The sequence below is a fragment of the Carya illinoinensis genome, chromosome 11 (genome assembly GCF_018687715.1).
Source record: "Carya illinoinensis cultivar Pawnee chromosome 11, C.illinoinensisPawnee_v1, whole genome shotgun sequence".
Lineage (NCBI taxonomy): Eukaryota > Viridiplantae > Streptophyta > Magnoliopsida > Fagales > Juglandaceae > Carya > Carya illinoinensis.
In genome coordinates this window covers 34,887,519-34,908,254 of record NC_056762.1, presented here as the reverse complement: position 1 = coordinate 34,908,254, position 20,736 = coordinate 34,887,519, and the positions used below count along the sequence as shown (strand labels likewise).

At 35.2% G+C, this 20,736-nt stretch overlaps 3 protein-coding genes and 1 non-coding gene across 6 annotated transcripts; 3 read left to right on the top strand and 1 right to left on the bottom strand.

The window, feature by feature from the left end:
• The first annotated feature begins 2,644 nt into the window (after positions 1-2,644).
• On the top strand, positions 2,645-6,886 carry LOC122281729. Its single transcript, XM_043093479.1, has 6 exons — positions 2,645-2,839; positions 3,532-3,660; positions 3,758-3,847; positions 3,940-4,079; positions 5,868-5,922; positions 6,380-6,886. Exons 1-6 carry the CDS (start codon positions 2,825-2,827, stop codon positions 6,560-6,562), a joined length of 612 nt encoding a protein of 203 aa, XP_042949413.1. The 5' UTR covers positions 2,645-2,824; the 3' UTR covers positions 6,563-6,886.
• A 376-nt stretch (positions 6,887-7,262) lies between these two features.
• TRNAA-CGC lies at positions 7,263-7,335 on the top strand. Its single transcript has one exon. It is a non-coding gene; the product is annotated as a tRNA-Ala (tRNA).
• A 55-nt stretch (positions 7,336-7,390) lies between these two features.
• On the top strand, positions 7,391-13,482 carry LOC122281727. 2 transcript variants are annotated; one of them, XM_043093476.1, is made up of 13 exons: positions 7,391-7,958; positions 8,544-8,707; positions 8,936-9,013; positions 9,190-9,269; positions 9,653-9,737; positions 10,148-10,567; positions 11,255-11,362; positions 12,031-12,098; positions 12,255-12,342; positions 12,461-12,532; positions 12,614-12,667; positions 12,836-12,916; positions 13,025-13,482. In XM_043093476.1, the coding sequence occupies exons 1-12, from the start codon at positions 7,526-7,528 to the stop codon at positions 12,905-12,907; spliced, it is 1,722 nt and encodes a 573-aa protein (XP_042949410.1). In that variant the 5' UTR covers positions 7,391-7,525; the 3' UTR covers positions 12,908-12,916; positions 13,025-13,482. The 2 variants fall into 2 exon arrangements, with proteins under 2 accessions (XP_042949410.1, XP_042949409.1); XM_043093475.1 differs by having other exon boundaries at positions 7,392-7,958; positions 12,836-13,482.
• Positions 13,483-13,777: 295 nt separating this feature from the next.
• LOC122281728 (RNA pseudouridine synthase 3, mitochondrial) lies at positions 13,778-19,315 on the bottom strand. Of its 2 annotated transcripts, none has more exons than XM_043093477.1 (9): positions 18,697-19,315; positions 18,229-18,300; positions 17,792-17,950; positions 17,425-17,472; positions 17,251-17,331; positions 15,942-16,058; positions 15,704-15,805; positions 15,441-15,599; positions 13,778-14,291 (listed from the first exon to the last, which is right to left on the bottom strand). In XM_043093477.1, exons 1-9 carry the CDS (start codon positions 18,997-18,999, stop codon positions 13,917-13,919), a joined length of 1,416 nt encoding a protein of 471 aa, XP_042949411.1. In that variant the 5' UTR covers positions 19,000-19,315; the 3' UTR covers positions 13,778-13,916. The 2 variants fall into 2 exon arrangements, with proteins under 2 accessions (XP_042949411.1, XP_042949412.1); XM_043093478.1 differs by having other exon boundaries at positions 17,792-17,961; positions 18,697-18,767.
• Between the last annotated feature and the right edge of the window lie 1,421 nt (positions 19,316-20,736).

Genomic DNA, 20,736 nt, shown 5'->3' with positions numbered 1-20,736 from the left:
CATATATTTTTTAACCTGTTTAAATATTTTAAAAAAATATATAAAAAATATCAATATACTAATAGTCACTTCTTTAATCAATAAGTATAAAAAATTAAAAAAATTAAATGCTGATCAATCAAAATGAGGGGGCAACATAGAGGGGCATAGGAGTAGGGGTGAGATTCAGCTGGTCCGGACCGGCCATTTTTGCACCAGACCGGTCTGGTCTAATTTTGGGAGGACCGAAAGAGTTTGGTCTGGTCCCGGTCTAGGGGTTTTCCAGCCTGGACTGGATCGGACCGAATGAAAAAAATATATAATTTTATAAATTAATTATATAATTTTTTACTAATACTAATATTTATAATTATATACTAATACTAATATCTATACTAATACTAATAGTCTAATATGGTATTAAAAAAAATAATACTAATAGTCTAATATTATAATATACTATAGTTATACTTATATTAATATAGAATATATAGTTATATTAAATACTATAAGTAATACTAATACTAATATATAGTTAAATCACTATAAGTATAACTATATATATTTAGTATGAATGTATTATTATATTCTTTAATGTATAACTATAATATATAGTACTACTATATATTAATATATTAACATATTATAAGAGTTATAGTATAAATTATAATATAAAAAGTATAATATACTAAATCACTATAACAATATAACTAATACTAATATATAGCTATACTATTAGTCTACTATTAATATTATTATATAGTTATACTTTTCACTATAATTAGTATTAATATATAGCTATACAGTTATACTAATACTATTAGTCTATTATATAGTCCAAGGCTCTTAAGTCTAATATAGGCTATATGGCTATAACTAATACTAATATTATTAATACTGATAATTTAGAAAATAGTTATACTAATTGATTGATTCAACATAATTAATATTACTAATATAATATAGCTATACTAAATTACTAATAGTCCAATACCAATACTATTATATAGTTATACTAATCGTAAATTTATAATAACTAAATCATTGTAACTCTATAATTATATATATTTAGTATTAATGTATTATTATATTATTTAATATATAACTATTAACTATAATATATAGTACTAGTATATATTAATATATTAACATATTATAAGAGTTTTGGTATAAATTATAATATATTATATATGTATAAATTTATAATGTATTAGTATAGTTAACTTAATATGTAATATGTTAGTATTAAATCACTATAACTACATAGAGTATTAGTAATAAGAGTATTACCATTATTTAATATAATATGACATAGAGTATTAATAAACGTGTGGTGTTTGAAGAGATATAGTAATACTAGTATATTACATATAGTATTACTATTATTACATATAGTTATTAGTTATAGTATTAGTACTAGTGTATTATTAGTTATAATAAATAAGTTAATAACTATTACTAATTTACTATATACAAATAAACTAATAGTATTAGCATATTACTAATATATATATATTTATTAATATATATAATAGTATACTATATATATTAAATATATCACAATATAATTATATAAGTATTAAACAAAATGTTATAAGATTAAAAAAAAAAAAAAAGTCAACCGTGGATTGACCAAACTGTACTAGATCAAATAGGACCGGACCATCCCAACCTTTAGGGAATTCGGTCCAATCCAAGATGAAAAAATTCTATCCGGTCCACAAAACCTCCTTGGACAGGACGGAACTCACCCCTACATAGGAGTATTATTCTTATCCAAATATCTATGGAAATGTAGTTTTATAAAAGCTTCAATTTTATGAAAAAGTGATTTTCCATAAATTCAGAGTGATTTTCCAAAAAAGCTTCTAATATCTTTAGAGTTTTGTGAAAAGTTATTTTTTAACCCTTTTTAATTGGTAAAAACACTTCATATAAATTTACCAACCTACATGTTTTCCTTAAAAATAATTTTTAAAGAGATTCAAACGGAACAACAAGCAAGTACTTCAACTGTAGAACAGAAAAGCAAATAAATGCACAAAATGATTTCTATGATTTAATATTTTTATTCAAGTATTTTTTTTATATAATTTTAAATCATAAAAATTACTTTGTGAATTCTATAGTCCATATTCAATGTGAATTCTCGTTGTAATTTAGATTAAAAAACAAAAAAACAAATTAATAGGGTTAATTGCAAAATAAGCACTTGAATATTAACGTTTTTGTATTATGAGACTGTAATTTTTTACTTTTACAAAATTGATAGATGAATTTTAAAAAACTTGCAATTATGTATCTCCTTCTATAGTTAGAAAATTAATGGGAGGCCACATGATATTAATATCCACATCAATCCATTAAAGGTTAACACATGATATATTGATGTCACGTAATAACTATGCTGTAAGTCTTTTATGGAGATAATATTACGAATTTATTGAAATTTATATATAAATTTTATAAACATTATAAGTTAAAATCTCAAATTAAAAAAAAAAGAGGTGAAAATTTAAATAATAATCATACAATTAACTCAAAATATAATATAAAATATCTTATGGTCACGCGTTATCCGTGGTTTATCCAGCGAAGCGGAATCCAAACCTAATAATAAAATACGGTTAATTCATGAGAAATCATTTTATTTTCGCCTTTTGAAATCCGCCGCTCGCTCACACCGCATCATACAAATACGCGCTTTCGCTGTATACCCACGAAGAGTATCTTCGTCTCGAAGCATCTTTGTTTTAGCGACGCTCAGGAGTTACCGGCGTTCTCGAAACCTAGCCCTAAATTTCGGTCGTTATCTCCTTCATCGATCACGATTTTCTTCGGATTTATGCCCTCTAAAGAGGTGGGTTGATTTTTTTTTTTTTTCTCCTTTTGTTTTTGCCATACTTGCACGTGCAAATCCTCTGTTTGCTTGGTGAGAAAACGTGGGATTAAGATGTTAAAGTTTTAATCTTGACTTAGCATTCGCATGGAACATTCAATTTAGCGTATCTAGATTGGCTAGGTTTGGCTGCTGTGGAGCGTTAGGTTCTCTATGGTTGAAAAGGGGGTCAAATAGTATGAGATTCGAGTATATTGCTCGTTTTATATGATCTTGTTTTTAATTAATTTAATCGGTGCTTAATTTTTAGGCTCAATCAGTATTTAGATACTCGAGAAATGTTCTCGGTTTTTACAAGTCCATAATTGATAATTGATTAAAATGGTTTTTTTTTTTTTTTATAAGCAAAGGAGGATTAAAATAGCTATTCTTCTTGGTTTAATTGAAACGTTATGATGAATTTTATATGTACCTTATGGTTAAATATTTGTGGAGATAATTTATTGTTTTTGAATGAGAGTCTGAAAGAGGGATACTTTTTTTTTTTTTGGCTTTGGTTTATGTGATCTCCATTAATATTTCATATAATTTATTGTTTCTTTTACTTATAAAAAAAATATTTCATATAATTTATTGGTTATTTGTTAATGATTGCTACATTACTTTGATTTGTTAGTTTATCTTTTGTGACTGAGCTGCATACTCTCTTTCAGATGGCTGCTAAACCTCTTACAACGGAGGCAATTGCTCTTACAGAGAAGAAAATGGACATGGCATTAGAAGACATTATCAAAATGTCTAAAAACCCCAAAACCAAGGCTAAGAAGCCACGAAGGGTTCCAGTAAGATTTACACGCCTTGAAAGTGTGCTCACCACTCATGATTTTATGGTCATGTCTTTGGTTGTTTTTGTGATATATAAATGATATGTCCTAGCAGAACAAGAGTCAGAGATCTTCAAATACTCTTGCTCAGGATAAATATATGAAGGTGAAACGTTTTATGGACACAAGATCCTCCCTTAGACAGGTCAGTTGCTGCTAAATTGCATTGCTTGCTCATGCTTACGCATGTTGTTTGTGATATCATGTTTCTTTGTCTAAATCAAATATGGTAAGCAGGGAGTCCTAGCACAGAGAAGGTCGAATTTTCAGGGGAACCATTTTCCTCTCGCAATTGAGGTTGCACGAAAGGCTGCAGCTGCTACACTTCGTAACAGAGCTTTCAGTCATAACAGGGTGGCTAATTGGAACAAATCAAGGTCTTTCATCTGACAGTTCTATTTATTTTTTCCATATAAAAATTTTTACTTCTGAATTTTTTGGGTAGTATGGTTTGAACCTCAATTCTGGTGTTGGTAGCCACAATTACCATCTAATGGCATTAATTAATTGTGGAATTGTTCCAGGTAATTGGGTAAATCATGATTCTTCTGTAGTATTGATCAGCTTCCCATTAATGTTTACCAAATCAAATAGTGTCATGGAAGTCCTGCATATGATTTGTTTCAGTGGGAATCAGTCAATTTGGGAATATTTTCAAGTGTTGATGGTTTCCGTCATGCCAGTCTTTATAACTGGCTTGCATCATAACCTTTGTTTATGTGGTGCGCAAAGGAAGTTGTAGTTGAGCAGTGCGTGTCTAATTTGATTATGGATATGCTTGTTTGAAAATCGGAGGTTTGTTATTTGGATTGGCTGTTGAAGCAGTGGATTATAAGTGATAAAAAGGGACATGACTGGATGAAGATGGGTTAATGAAAATGTGAAATCAAGTGTGATATGGAAGTTCACGCAACTGTATTATTTGAAGAAAGCTATCACGTTTGCACTGTACAAGTTAACATTCTGCATTTTAAGTGGCTCATTGCGTAAAAAATTTATATGATTTGTGGTGTTGTGGATGTTTTCTATTAATTGAATTCAATGCAGTAGTCTCCATCTTTCTATAGCCTATCTGAAGCTTTCAGTCATCTCATTACATGTATTGGTATTCTTCCATATGATCCATGGCGAGACCTGCTGCTTTTCCTTGATCAGTCAGATTGTTCATTCTTGAGGTGTGATAGGTTGTGCTGGTCCATACATTTTGCTCTGGTCCTCCATTCCTGAAGCATTGTTGGCCTCCATACACTGATAATTTTTCTTGGAAGATACTGCTGTGGGATCGACACCCTTCAGTCTTAACGCCTCTTAATCTGGAGATTTCTGCATTTTGGAACTTGTCTGGGTTTTCTAGTCCATCGGACTGACACCTCATCTCTGCTTTTCTTGTTCTTTCTTGCCAGCTGCCTGGGTGATGGGGTTGTCGTCTGTTTTATCCCAGGGGATGCAACTAAAATGGATATTTATGGGTCAACTAAACACGAGTCATGTGTTTTGGGTTTTTGTATAGTGAATTCCCCGCTTGCGATATTGGGAATTTGGATAGCTGAATGTCAAGGAGTAGAGTTGTGCTCGTGTTATTTACTTTCAAATTCTTTAGTGGTTGGCGCAGCTGTGTTGGCAATGTAGTTTTGTTTTATCCTAGTTTTACTAGGTGTGGAAATTGGATACTCATTGTTCGGCAATAGTTACCATGAGTGATGCAATGAAAGAGTTTTCAAGATATCAGATTTGGAAGTCCCTTGGCAGAGTCTTCTATTTATTGAACTACATGCTGAACGAGCCACTGTGGTTTTTCAAGTTCTGCTCCCTTGTGATTGTTTTACTTTTTCGTTTCCACTTGACCATTGTGTGAGGTCTGAACTCTAGATCATGCCCTTTTTGGTAAGGGCTGTTGTATCGAAGAATCAGTACTGCAGTTGTCACTTTCTTGGAGCGACTACTTTTTCTGAAATGGTTTGTATTAGCATTCTGTTAGTTGGGCTATAAGACATGATGGTAAGTCACTAGACTCAATTGAGTGAGCATAAATCTGAGGGTGGTGGTATAATTATTAATCATCCATATTTGGTACAGTGTGTTCTGAATTCTACCTCGTTGGTCTTGCCTCATGATGATACGTCCTATTTAAGTTATCCAATCATTATTTCTATCTCTCGGTGCAGGGGTGGTGCTCCAGTGGTCCCAAGGAGGGCTCCAAATGGAGGCTCTTTTGCTAAGGTATTCTTTTATGATGCTGCCTAGGACTTTCTCTCCTTGAAAGTGATTTATATGACATTATTAAGTAGGATTGGCAAGCGTTAGTTGTTGTAATACACTGGAGAAAAGAAGGAAAGCTAAATATTCTTTATTTCTCCATTGTTTGGCATCAGGAGAATGATTATTGTACGTGGTCTTCCAATACTTTCTTTTCAAAGCAAATGACATTTGGGGAGAGAACATAATACCTTTTCTTTCATGTCATCCCACTTAAGCCAAAGAAGATAAAATATAACCTTCTTTTATCAACAAGAAGGATGTTAGTGGCTTCTTTGGAGTAGTTATACATTTTTACGATGTAATGGATTTTGCAAGGATTCAAGTCATTCATCAGACTGCTATGTGGCTATTAATCCCACTGTTCGTCATGCCATGCAAAGTCTTTTGTGTTGACGAGATTTATATGTTGTATGTGCAGTCACAGCTCCTGCAGCCGCAGGAGGGAAATGCAGTACCGAAACAGAGGTCTACACTGGACTCGCTGTTTGCAAACATGAAGGAGCAAAGGATGAAGATCATGTCACAGCAGAACAATGTTGCACAACGTAACGGTGGTGCACTGCGAAGACCCCCATGGGCAAGAGGCCAAGTGGGCAACTAATTCAACTCCCTTTGACATCTGGAACGGATATCTTGGTGTGAGAAGACAAGTCATGGTGGTCATGTATACTGGGTCTGCCTGCACTTCTAGTTGATCCGAGTTGGAATAGCCGAGAGTGCCCGAGTGCAGAATCTTGGGGCGTCCTCCTTTTCAATTTCTTGTACTACCATTTCCTTTAACATCTTGACGATAGGTGATTTTGTAATTCCATTTAGGCTTGCCTTGCACTGTCAATGTATAGCACTTTTTGTACGGATTGTGGATCCTTCGCTTGATTTCATTGCCGACTCTCTTTTTAGAATGTAAGAATGTAAGATTTTGGCCTGCTCGTTTTGACCGTTTGGAGTCTATTCTTCTGTGTCGTTTGCCTGGGTTTGATGGATCCAGTAGGTGATAGCCCCGCTACTTTTCCAGTGTTAAATGGTTTTGAAACTGCACGTTGAAAGAAGTAAGGAATCATGTTCAATGGAAATTATGCGCTCAAGGATGCTGCACTTCTGGAGAGTTTGCCGTAAAGGTGAACTGAGTCCTTCAAACCTCGATGGTCTTGTACTGAACTCGTATAATCCTCGTAATTATCATTTTAATCACTCAATGCCCACCAAAAATAAAAATGTTTTAACAATTCTATTTCTGGGTGTGATTGTTCTATTCAATTGATTAATTTTGAATAATTGGAAAGACGCAGACTTTCAGAAAAGGGGGTGTAGCTCATATGGTAGAGCGCTCGCTTCGCATGCGAGAGGCACGGGGTTCGATTCCCCGCACCTCCATTTTTTTAGCACCACCATGCACGCGAACAAACCTTCATTCCTGACAGACACCCGGCCTATCTCTACTTGTCCTCACGGCCTCTCGTTCCTAATCTTTATCCTTCAAAACTGCCAACACCACCTATATTACCAAATCCATCAAAACTGCCAATCTTAAGCTCTCTTTGGTTTCAACCTCAAACCCCACCAAATGACACTCAACTTGGGCTCCCCTTGGCTTTCTCTCTTCTCTCACCCCTCTGCTTCCCTCCCCAAAGTCTCCGAAACCTTTCCCAACAGCAACAGCACTTCTGTCTTTCCTCTCTTACTTTGCAACACCAATTCCTTGACTTTTGCTAGCTTCTCTAAGGCCCTCAAGACTAGAGCCTCCCTGAGTGAGAGCGAAAATGGAGTGTCTGAGGACTCGTTCGTTTCGCAGCTGCTGGACGGGGAGTTGCTTGCTAAGGTCTCAGGTGCTAAGGATGCAACTGAAGCGTTGGAGATTATTGCTGACAAGTCTGGGACGAGTGGAGGTGTTGTGGAAGTTAACGATTGTCGCTTGATTGTATCGGCCGCGCTTGAGCGGAACAATGCGGAGTTGGCTTTGTCCGTTTTCTATGCCATGCGTGCTAGTTTCGATAATTGTACGTACGAGGTTTATGTGGTACAACTTGTGTTGAATATATACTCGTTATTCTTTAATGAAAGCTTCGGCCGTTACTTGGATTGTTCAATTTACAATAAGTTTTTGATTGATTCCGGATCTTTAGGGCTGCATTGTTTTGCTACTGATGATATATATCTGATGCTCTGGCCATGATTTTGTAGTGATAAATTACCAGTTGTTCTGAAAGCCTAACCTTAGATAAAATGTGAATTTAAATGGGAGATAGAATTGAGTAAGATCAAAGGGGTCGCTTGCTCCAATACATGATAACCAGTTTCGTAAAAGCTTAAGAGTAAATTAATCGCTCAATTAATATTCTAACAAATAGAACATGATACATTATATGTATCCCAAGGTAATTGGGAGTCACAGCTTGCGGTATTATCTGACTTGGAGCCCGTCTAAATGATGTTGCTGGATTATAGAATATATTTGTTTCATTCGGGTTGTTATAAAGAATTTCCAGTACAAAATGTCATGTTCAGGTTTTCAGCATTTCATATGGTATCTCTTATTGTATGATTTATATTTTTTTACATTGTTGATAAGTATGCACGGGCAGGTACTGATGAAACCACACCTTTTGTTGAGAGATGGAGGTGGACCAGACCAGATGTGCATGTTTACACATCATTAGTTCAGGGTCTTGCACTGTCATTGAGAGTTTCGGATGCTCTTAGGATAATTGAAGATATTTGCCAAGTGGGAGTATCTCCTGGCGAGGAGGTATGAAACCAATTTTACTTTCATTTTTTTATTTTTTGCTTTTCCCTTAGCTAATTCATAATTGCTGGCTACTCCCATCTCTCTAGTGCATTTAGCATTCTACTGGAAATATCCTTGTTATTAACTCAACTAAAAAAAATGGCCTTCCCCTGTTTGTAGCCTGGAAATGGGAGAAGTCCCTGATTGTAATGTCATTGACTTGACGTGTCTGCAATTGATGCTTTTCAGGTCCCTTTTGGAAAGGTTGTGAGATGTCCAAGTTGTACGATAGCTGTTGCTGTTGCACAACCCCAACATGGAATTCAGGTAATAGACAGAAAAGATTCAATAATGATCTGGTTCTCACTTTATGGGGGAATGCCCAGTATTGAAGAGTTGGTAGAAAATAATTCTACCCATGCCACACATGCTGCGCACCTATAATGTTAAGAGTTGATAACTGAATGATACTTGTTTAAGGTACACACTGTACATCTATGCAGATTGTATCTTGTTCAAAGTGCCGCTACCAGTATGAACTTATTTCTGGTGACATAGTTAGCATTGAGTCAGAAGAAATCAGGTTGGTTACATCTGGTTTGTTTATTTATTATAAAGTCTATGCATTTGTTTCATAATTCTAGTGCTGCCGTTGTTTTTTTTTATATTGGTTCCATTCTATCACTCAATTTACACAATGGATTTTGTATTCCATAGATTAGCACTGGCAATAGCCAGGAAATTTATTTGGATTCCATTTATTTGTGATGGCAATAAATCATTATTTTCAATTCCAACTGAATATGGCACCATATTCACTTGTAAATGAGACGATTTCTTGGAATATTATAAGCATTAGATATTTTGGCACATTTTAATTCTACGTTGATCACGGAATATAGTTGTGCATGATGTTAATCCTGGGATATTTCACTGCTTCTAAGGATATCCTCCTCCCGAACGCAGCGTGGATGTTCCAGCATGGAAAAGAGGGCTAAGATTGCTGCAAATAATGAAGCAAAGTAGTCCTTCTGCTGTTCATTCTATCGTGGTATAGATTCTTAATTTAGAATGTTTAACTGGATATTCTTTCCAAATTCTTTCCAATTTTCAAATTGGTAGTCATGTGTTGCTTTTATTCATTATACCCATGCAAGCCTGGCCTTTGCTTACCTATTTGTTATTTGCAAGTTGCAAGAAGCTAAGCCAAAACAGAATTTTTTTGGTACAAGAACTCATTGCCAATCACTGAATATGCTAGAGACTGTCAGTGCAATATGCTGACAACATTTGAGTTTCTCCCTCTAGTACATATGAAAAAAAAAAAAAAAAAATACATTTATCAAAAAAAAATATATATATGAAAAAATATCATACCCATCGATGACACCCTTAGCTGCACTTGTGTTGTTCTTCCTTCCACGCCTCATTTGATAGTTACTTTACCCTTCCAAATCTCAGGTAGAGACTCCTTCTGGCATGGCACGAACGCACAGATTTGCCACAGAAACTGTTGATCTCCCCGCACAACAAGGAGAAAGGGTTACCATTGCTGTAGCAGCTCCATCCAATCTTTATAGGGAGGTAGGTCCCTTTAAATTCAGTCCAAAAGCTCCCAATTTCTACCCTGGGGAGCCTCTGTGTCTGACCAACCACAAAGATGGCCGGGACTCACCATTGTTAAGAGCTCCACTAAAAGAAGGAAGCTCATCATTACTTAACCCATCCATCCTCTTTCCTCTTCTTGCTGTCTTGGCCACTGGTGATGCTGCCTCTGGGATTATTGACCCCAGCTTGCCCCAGTTCCTTTCAACTGCTGCGGTTGCATCACTTGCTGTGGGAGCTACTTTAAATGCTTTTGTTTTCCCCCAGTTGAATCAAGTAAGCTTGTCTTATTTTGTCAAATATCACATTTCCCTCTCAGATTCTTGTCCTTCTTGAGATTTCAAGTTTCTATGAAGGCCACCATTTGGCTCTTTCATTCTCTTTAGGGCATTAATAACCTCTAGTTACGTATGTATCTGCTTTTCTTTCCCCTTTTCCTGTTTCTGGCATTTGAAACAAGTGGATAAAGAATTGGGAGTACACTGCTCCATATTACTTGTATGTTTGTCGTGAAAGAACATCAATATTTGTGATAGAAATTCAGTATTCTTTAGTTTGACTAAAGATGATTCTTTTTAGTTGAAATCTGTGCATGAGTGCCTCTTACATATCATATTGTGCAAATAAGTTTAAATATAGCATTAAACCTTCCCAAATCATGGGTAGCGGGTTCCTTTAAATATACTCCTCTTTCTCAGATTTCAATTCTGTTGAAACATATGGAGCATAGCACCAACCAGTTTATTGCATATTTAAAATCAAGCTAGCAACACATCTTCAGATGGTAAACTGGGGTATCACCGTATCAGTGAGTGTAGACAACCTTTAAAATGGTTTCATTTCCCCTTGTTTTTTTTTCATTTCCATTTCTGATGTGCTTTTGTCTCTTTATTTTTGTCCACCTCAGATTTTTCTAATGGAATGTATTAAAAAATTCATTTACTCATTCTTCATTGATGTCAGCTTCCTCAAAGATCTGTGGATGCAATTGCTATCAAGCAGCAACTTCTATCCCAATATGATGTGCTTCAGACTCGCATCAAGGGCCTAAGAGAAGCTGCTGAAAAAGAGGTATGATTCCATGCAAGTTGTTGTCATTGCAACTTTTATCTCAATATGATCTGCATGTAAGTCCTGGCAAGCCTTGTAATAAATTCATTTCAATTCCAATTTGTATTCAATAATCATGTTTGACATGAAAGAAAATTTGGCTGGGTTTTAAAAAATGAAGAATGTCTCCGGTTAATAGACATGCCTCCTGTTAAGCAATTATATTGTGAAACAGTGCTCACTCAATTAGTCTTAAAATTGTGACCAAACAGACTAGCAGGCATATCAAGATTATGTACATGAAGTCCATCCACTCTGATGCTTTAAATATATTTGTAAAATTAAACTCTACAAAAAATTTAGCTGCACTGACTTGTTCCATACATATGTGCTCAAAAGGTTAACTGTATTCACATGTAAGTTATGCAGCGTCTCATGTAACACTGTCTCAAGATGGTGGTGCGATTGGGTACAGCTTATGAGCTCAAAAAATCATTCAAACTAGTAATAGATCTTAAAGTATATTGAAAATATCTAACAACTCAGTTGAAGAAAATACCAAAAATAGTTATCATCCTCCTCCTGGAATCTTCTGAGTTAGGTTAATTAAGAATCCTGCAAGGTTAAAAACCTTTTTCACCAAAGTAGCTTGAAGTTCCATTTGAGAGATTCATTCATTTTCTGTGTAGGTTTGGATGTTGGCTCGGATGTGCCAACTGGAGAACAAAATTTCTGCCGTGGGAGAACCTTCTTATCGGTGAAACCCTCCTAAAATTATTTTTATTTGCATAATTTTAATCTAGTTGTTTGATGCATTATTTCTTGAGTTTGATTTGATTGTTTGTGTAGTATAGGTTTGGAGATCTCCGTTATTTGAAGTGTGATCTCTGAACTATTTTTGGTTATATTTTAGCGCTCGAAGAAGTAGAGTCAAAAGAGTGCGAGAAGGCTTGGAAAACTCCCTTAGGGGACGGATTGAACTAATTGATAGCTTTGCAAGAGTATGTTCCTATGTGACAGAAACCATAATCCCACCCCCAGTCTCCCATCTAATTATCTCTTTAATGTTTGTTTTTCCAAAGCATAAATTGATGTGTGATGATGCCATCCATTTTTCAGATTTCTTCTATGATTGAAATTGAAGTAGAATTGGACTCTGATGTACTTGCTGCTGAAGCAGCAAGCAATGCGGTACGCAAATCCTGATTATCTACTACTATAACTTGATCTGAAAACCGTAATCTAATCCAACTCCATCATTCTTATTTATAGGAAAGTATTGCAGAACAAATACAACAAATAATGGAGCTAGAAAATCTTGAAGAGGTATTTTCTTTCCACTTAGAAATACCTTTTTTATCCGATTGTCAAGGTTAATTGAAATTAATTGAAATTGTTATTGTAAAATTTATGTAGAGAAGCCCTCCACTGTACATCGTAACCTGCATGCCTTAGTTTTTTTTTTTTTCCTTATATATTTGGTTTTCTTTTCAGAGATGGAGACTGCAAGCTGAAGCAAACGATGAGGCAGAAAGACTGCTTTCCCAACCTGCAGAGCAGATTTAAACACATATGGTAGGCTATTTTCCTCAAGTACTCTCCTCGTGGCTTGTCTGCATTTCTGTATCCATTGGATGTCTCCACTCCAAAAGATAATTTTTGCTTGGATCAATCGAAGAGCAGTCACCATTCACCTTACATATCACCTGAACGATGCCAAACATTGTACTACGTTCAACCATCATGAACATGCCAGGAAATTAACTTCATCTATGCAAAGATTGTGGAAATGGTGGCATCAGAAGGTCTGTATTGGGTGATTCCACACAGCTAAAGACTGTTCCAGGAATTTCGGGCAGCTCATTCGAGGATTAAGCCATTATGATGTAAATGCTGAATCGGATTTATTCTTTATTGAGATTTCCATATTGACCACTTTACTTCGCACTTTAGTGTCGTAAATTCTCTCTTTTTGTGTTTTTTGGGTGTAGATAGACTATAGTAGCTATCCATTGCAACGCATGTAAATGAACGACTCTAATGTTACTCCCGTGGGTAGGAGGGATGGATCATCATGCTTTGTTTAGTTTGATGCAGCCGTTAATATTCATTTCGTATCAAGGGGAAGAATAAGTTGGAAATCTCCTGTCCCGTGCTCTTTAATTTTTCAGGCCAGTGCACTGTTGATGGCGCCATGTTATCGGGCATCGGTCAACTGATTACCAGAACATGAGAAAAAAGAAGAACGAGGACATGTAGGCCTCGTAAGTCTTGTTACAGTGATCCCCCAAAATTCAGTTATGAGTAGTTGATTATGACACAGTTCATCCAGATTGTAGCATGTATCTATGGATGCCTAATTAATGACCCTGGCTCCGCAAACTCGTTGAAAAACGAAACCATTCATGAGGGTAAGGAGAAACTACTCATGTTACGTGCATGAAACTTCTATTGAAATCTAATTCACTAAATCATAATGTCAACTTATAAATTACAGAAACAGTAGGAGTTCACCCCCAAAAATGGATCTGTAGTAACATAGATTGCTCTACAGAATAAAAACTTTCATGCCTCCTTATACCAGACAGGAGGACATGAGATTCCAACTAATTTTCATGTGGGATGGCATTGATGCCACAAACCGGAGGAGATCTGGCTTCGAGCTAAGTTCAGGATACAGGTTCTCTGACTTTTGATTCAATGCCGGAAGGAACTTTGCGATGTTGGGAAGTACAAGCTCTCTACAGTGCAGATGTAACAAAGGGACTTTAGATAAAACACTTCCCTTCTGAACATCCAGCCCTTCTGGCCTTCGCAACTTGTAAGGTTTCCCAGTTGTTGGCTCAATATCAGTCCGAGGCATTTGCTTCCATCTCTTGTGAACAAACCAACCATACTTATAGTCACCAACAATTGGAGTGCCAAGAGCTTCAGCACAATGGACACGGAGCTGTAATGAGATGATTGAAATTAGATCCTCCAGATACAGAAGTCAAGAGCTCCGTTAGCAGATGCTGGCACATAGCATCACGTAAAGAGAAAAGGAAGGGGGAGGGGTTCGTTCCATAGAGTAGGTGAGAGCGAGTGTTTGGATAATGGTTAATTATGCAAGGTTGAAAAACACCCATGAATCTCTAAATGTTTTATCGTAAATCAACTCCAAAACATATTTTGAACAACTGGAATTTTAAACACCCTAAGTTGCCTCACACTTGAACGTCTTTTTACCAGTCTATATGAATAACAGAAATCAACTACAAGGAAAAAAAAAATAATTGTAAGTGACGCAAGTTCAACTTCTAGGATCATAGAAAAATTAAGTTATCAGGTATACCGTATGCTACATCTTCGATGTTGAAACCCTCTACAAACATCTTCTAGAAAAACATCAATAAAAAAACTTAGTAATATTACATAAACAACTGGCACAAATATACATGTAAAAACCTTTTAGTCTCGGTTCTCTGACGATTATAGACCCTTACTCTCATGAGCATAACATATAAAGGGTGAAAAGTGTATTCCACCCTCCAACTACTGGGTGATGTACGCTTCACCCTACACTACCAAAATTGAGACATTGACCCCTTCAACTAGCAAAAAGCTACAACGCGCACTGTTAAGATTCAGCAGTCAAGACTGTCACGTCCCCTATTTTCACTTATTTTTCATCCATCACACAAACTACTAAAAAGTCAAAACACGCAGGGTTAAGATTCAACTATCATGATTATGCCACGTCACCTATTTTTAGTTTTTACCCAGTTTTCATTCATCCTAACGGTTAGAATTTGAGGGGGTGCTATTTAATATTTATCATTGTTTGCTAATTGAATGGTACAAAGGGGAAGTTTTGCATAGAGTATGTTTTGGTAGTCTAGGGTGAAAAGTGTAAAATGCCTATTAGTTGAAGGGTAAAAAATGAAAAAGTATGTTTTCCCCATGTGTAAATTTAATTAATATACATGGCCAATAGGATGTTCCACCTTAAAGAAATAAAGACTAAGAATTGGCCTTTGAATTTTAATATTTACTTGAGAAGTAAGGGCACTGCCCTATGTGTACTTGAGAGAGACCAAGATGGAATGTGACAAGGTACCTGATGCTTTCGGCTAGTAAGTGGACGTAGTTCAATCCATGAGCACCCATTTATTACTGGACCAAGAACACGGTATTCAGTTATGGACTCTTGACAAGCTTCCAAACCTGATTGATGAGCCAAGATGACCCTCTCAGTCTTCCCATCATTAAGAAGCACCTGCAATTGATAGCAATAGAAATACATTCAAGTTGTTACATCTTTTAGATGAATCCATTTCTGAAAGTATAATTGTTGACACAGACAGAGAGGAAGACAGAGACCTTTGTAAGAGGAGCACAAATTAAGCCTTCCTTTTCCCTGGGCGAGCCTATGACCAAAGCCCAGTACCTCTGATATGTTGCTTCGCATGCATCATTCCAAGCCTAAGATTAGGTATAAGCGTATTAGTCTTTAGACTAAAAAACTATAAGCATTAAACTATTTATCCCCATCATATTCTAGAAGTCACATTCACCACCCCTGCTGTACGTATACAATAAGTAGCTCGGGTCTTAGTACCTTACAGGAGGAATTTGCTTTATTAATGTCACTGAATAGCCACTGAAGATGATCTACACTTTCTTTTGTTCTCCCCATCAAGAGAAGGCCACTCTGCTCTCGGTCAAGACGATGAACCTTACAAAATAACTCTATGGAATCAGCAAACAGAAAAGCTGCTAAAGAAAACTAAAGATTTGAAAAATATCTATTTGCAATGGTAGTGGAATCGTAAGCAGCAAGCCAGAAAGATTCTAGAAGAAAACAGAGAAAGTATTATCACAGCAAAACTTTTTAAATGTCCTGAAAAAAATTTAATGTCCTGCTTTAAATGGCATGATTATTAATTAAAAAAACAGTAACACTGCGTAGAGGACTCGAGTTCAAATGAGTAGTGGGTGATTAAACATGAGTTGAGCTTGAGCTTATCACCAAGTTATATTTTATGTTTACAAATAATTCATTTATTTATCGGACAAGTATGAGCTTGTTCACGAGCTATTTTAATTTTGACTATATAGATTACTTATATTATATTCTATAACTTTATCCATAAAGTATGACAAGCCAACTTTGAGTTTTTGCAAATATCTTAATTTTTATTTATTCACGATTAAACTCATAATTCCTTTTTGTAAACTTATATTCTTTTACTATAAAAACAATAAATACAAAGTTATACAGGTTGATTTGAGTTTTATACAAGTTGGATCGTTTAAATAATCGATCATAATTTTGTATTCACAAGCAACTTATTTAATAAAACAAATAGTCTTATTTATTTGCAGCTTAGTAAAGCATATCTAATGAACATGTTTTTTTGACCGGTGAAACATGTGATCTTTATAAAATGTCTCCCAATTAATATCAAAGGTGACACAATTTTCATTAAGAATCTTGTGCTTTTAAAAACGCAAATATAAGAAAGATATCAGAACTGGAGATTTTCAGAATTGGACATTTATTTTAGACATTCTAAAAGTATTAAAAATATCTAAATGGGGCCAGTAGCACCTTTAACATATCAGATTCACCCCTCAAAAAATGTGTGCATGAAATGAATTCAACCACACAATTGAAACATGGAACATTCTTTTGTTCCTAAACACCAAATATAGCACATATCTTCTTCCTCAACTAGTCACTACCCTATTCAATTAACTTCCTTACTAACTGAAGCAATTGCATATGGACCATCATTAACCAACAGAAAAGCAGCAACACTAATAATAAAATAGATGCAGTCTTTTTTTCAAATCTTATTTACAACATTCTTACACCGTAATAATTTTTTGATAAGCAAAGAAATCATAACAAACTAAAAGCTTACCAACTTCGGACCCTCATCATAATCATAAGACAAAGCAGCAGCTGCCAATGCATCCATGCTGTTATGAACTGGCAGATTCCCCTGAGAAAATAATTACATATAAAATCAAGTGGCAACAAAATATGCTTAAACAACAATCTAGCACCATAAAGAATAGGAGTGCAGGATACAAACCTTAACTGGAAGTCTTGGGGGCTTGTTTAGCAGAATTATAGCATAGTCCTGAAATTCCAACCACCAAATAACATATATCAATACGAGCACAACTGCCCAAACAATACAGAACCAACCAAACGATGTAAACATACAGAATTTCAAAGAAGAAATCAGAAAAAATTTAGAGTGAGATGGAACATCATATCTCACCAAGGTTGAAAAAGAGTCAAAATAATAAGCATAGGAGATAAACCCACAAACAAACCCATACGCATCTATATATAATCAATGGAATCAGGGATTGAAAACGCAAACATCAGGACTATCCGTGAATCAACTCAAATAACATGAAAGGAGACAAGATAGGAGCTAAATGTAAACGTGCCTTGTATTTGACAAGCCGTTGCAAGTACTGTATCTCATCCGCATTTGGATATAGTGTCCCACTTGGTATAGTGTCAAATCTCTTAGAAATCCTGGTCTCAGCAACCGATACGGGTATATAAACTCTTGCCCCGGCCTCCATTACCTCATTATGTTTGATCTGTAGGTCAGCTGTATGTTTGCAGATGAAGTTACCCACATAAAATTGCATACGGCCAACAAATAGAATTGAAAAATAAAGTGGGGAGAGAGCAAGATTAATGTATTTAAGTCCACAGTTTATGACTCTTGGGTTAGGATGGTATTCTAACGTATTGTATCAATACTCGTATCAAGAACTTCCCCAAGTGATAATTTACCCACACAAAGTTCATAATGAAATTTTTTTTTTTATAAGAGTTCATAATGAAAATTATGATTGGCTTTATGCATCCGCACTTTTCTCATCCGTTTCATTTGTCCTTCCTCGTCATCATAGGAGTCTTTCGAACATGGGCATTCCATCTGGACCTGAAGAAGAGGAAAAGCATACAAGTCTGTGAATATACTCGAGTTGAGGAATCCTAATAAAAGGCCCCCCACATGCATTCGATTACATCCCAACTCAATATGAATAATACTTCATTCGATCAAAGTCAGCACAGATAGACAGTATATGATTTTAAATCAGCCCAACCCCAACAAGATTAATTCCATCGTCATAAATTCCAAATCAAAACAAATGGACACTCCACATTTTCCTGTCTCATTCTTTTTCCGCAAATTTAGTTGTGGCGTGCTCGTCCGAGCTTAAAGCATGGGCAAAATATACATTGAAGCATAAATTTGACGACTTTATCATGATTCCTCATAACCCAGAGTAATAAAACACAGAAGTTTTTAATAAGACATTATCACAATACTCACAAGGCCTTTGTTGAAATGAGACGTAATTGCAGAGCCGGGGATCTCGTCAAAATAATACTTGACCCAGCTGATAGCGGTGACGCGACCAGGATGACCGCTGGCCGAATTCTTTACGGGCAAGGGGTGAGCAGGAAATGGAGGCAAAGACAGGAGTTGCCGAGGCTTTGGACCCTCTTTTGGTCCGCCCAACTGGGCTATGTTGTTGGATACCCGGATTACTGGTTCGGCATAAGCGGGTGGCGGAGGAGAAATCCTAGAGTAGTGCCTGATAATAGCAAGCCGATGAAAAATAGTTTTCCACATTTCCTCACATATGCTAAGCAGCTTTTAGAACGTATAATTTTAAGAAACGGTGTCGAATCTTTTTGGAAACCGTGCAATCTCTTCTACGACAGTTATGGGTTTCTTTGACAGCTTACTGCACCGCACCGCTGCATCAACGCTTTGAAGGCTAAGGGAAGCCTCTCCGGCGCCGAGTTCTTTCGATGTTGCCAGAGGAGGGAGACCAAGAGAGAACAAAGAGGGAAAGATGAGAAGCGGCTGTTAGAGAAGCATTCCGCAAACAATTTTGCACTTACCGCCGCAGTAGCTCTGCGTTTGCCGTTAAAAGTGGGCAACCTTCTCTCTTTATGCAACATTTCTGAAGACAAAATTATCATATTAAAAATGTTATAAACCCTATCATTCACTTGCGCTTGTGAAAAATAAAATTTTTATTTTTAGGTAAATATGTGATTTATAAGAAAAAAATTATTTTTTAATAATAAATTTTATGACATTTTAAAACTGTATTTAATTTTACTTTTTTTTTTATCTTGTTAATATGACACCCTCCATTGCGCATCTTAATTTTGTAATTTATTATTTTAAAATGTAAAAGCTAATTTAAGAAGTAATTAATAAACATGACCATATCGACACAAGTATAGTAAGAATAAAATGTGGAATGACTTTTAATTTAAAGTTATTTTACTCAGTAGGAAGGAAAAATATCAAAATTTAAAAAATAAAAACATATGTATGGTATAAAATTGTTGAATATAATTTATCTTTAATTTAACTCGCATATTTTCCCTTTGTAATAATAATGTTAAAGTGTGAATCGCAATTTTTAATTCTCAGTGTTAAGAAATCTAATTTCTAGAGTAAAAGAATATTCTGTCGTATATTAAAATTGTGATTACAGTAGCTTTATATACAGAGCTGTAAAGCTGTTCCCAAACATATTAAGCAAAATACAATAATAGTAAATTAACTGCCTTTCTATGTACACATGTAAAAACAGGAGAATAAAAAAACTTCTATATTGTAAAACTTATTACTCAGAATGTACGTCCTTAATCTTTTATATGCGATTATAAACATCATTTAGTAAATTTTAAAAAATAAATTACGATGGGATATAATATATGGATATTTATTGTGTAAAACTTTCTAAAATAATAATTATTTGTAATTAGTTAACATGATAAAAAAAAATATTTTTGAGTGTAAATTTTTTAAAATTATCATTATTTTTCAAGTAAAAAGAAAAAATATTAACTTGGTAGAATGTTAAACATTTGAATTGAAATTTGTTGTTTTTCTACTAGGAATGGTAAATTATAGTAGATAACCTTACAAAACCACGTTTTAGGTTAACGAATTTGTGTCCATCAAATAAATAATGGGCCTTTTAATAAGGAAAATGATAGTATGACTATCAAACAAACACACTCATTTTTTTTTTAACTTAATAGTTGTAAGAAAGGGGATTGCTTTCACCTTCTATTGGGGCTTATGAAGTGGCTTAAGAGCCACTTAATGAGACTTGATGGCTAGCCCTTAATGGCCAGCCATAGGATTACACTAGCCCCTCCCCACTTTGGATGAGGTGTGTGGATTACAAATAAGTTATCTCTCTCAAATGATTCTCTCTAGTCCCGGTATTTAGATTGTGAAATTTGTAGATATTACTCTGGTATTATCATGTAATACACTCCACCATCAATAGGATGATTTTGGATAAACAGCGACACCGGAGAATCCGTGGAACAACTG

Excerpts from the sequence above, each read along its gene's own strand:
- LOC122281728 (XM_043093477.1), bottom strand. The coding sequence starts at position 18,999 with ATGTGGAAAACTATTTTTCATCGGCTTGCTATTATCAGGCACTACTCT. Across the intron at positions 18,301-18,696 it reads CTCATTTCAACAAAGGCCTT|GTCCAGATGGAATGCCCATG; the intron begins GTGAGTATTGTG and ends CCTCTTCTTCAG. Across the intron at positions 15,600-15,703 it reads TTTGTGCTCCTCTTACAAAG|GTGCTTCTTAATGATGGGAA; the intron begins GTCTCTGTCTTC and ends TATCAATTGCAG.
- LOC122281727 (XM_043093476.1), top strand. The coding sequence starts at position 7,526 with ATGACACTCAACTTGGGCTCCCCTTGGCTTTCTCTCTTCTCTCACCCC. Across the intron at positions 9,014-9,189 it reads AACCCCAACATGGAATTCAG|ATTGTATCTTGTTCAAAGTG; the intron begins GTAATAGACAGA and ends ACATCTATGCAG. Across the intron at positions 9,270-9,652 it reads ATTGAGTCAGAAGAAATCAG|CGTGGATGTTCCAGCATGGA; the intron begins GTTGGTTACATC and ends TCCCGAACGCAG.
- LOC122281729 (XM_043093479.1), top strand. Across the intron at positions 3,661-3,757 it reads AGAAGCCACGAAGGGTTCCA|AACAAGAGTCAGAGATCTTC; the intron begins GTAAGATTTACA and ends ATGTCCTAGCAG. Across the intron at positions 5,923-6,379 it reads ATGGAGGCTCTTTTGCTAAG|TCACAGCTCCTGCAGCCGCA; the intron begins GTATTCTTTTAT and ends TTGTATGTGCAG.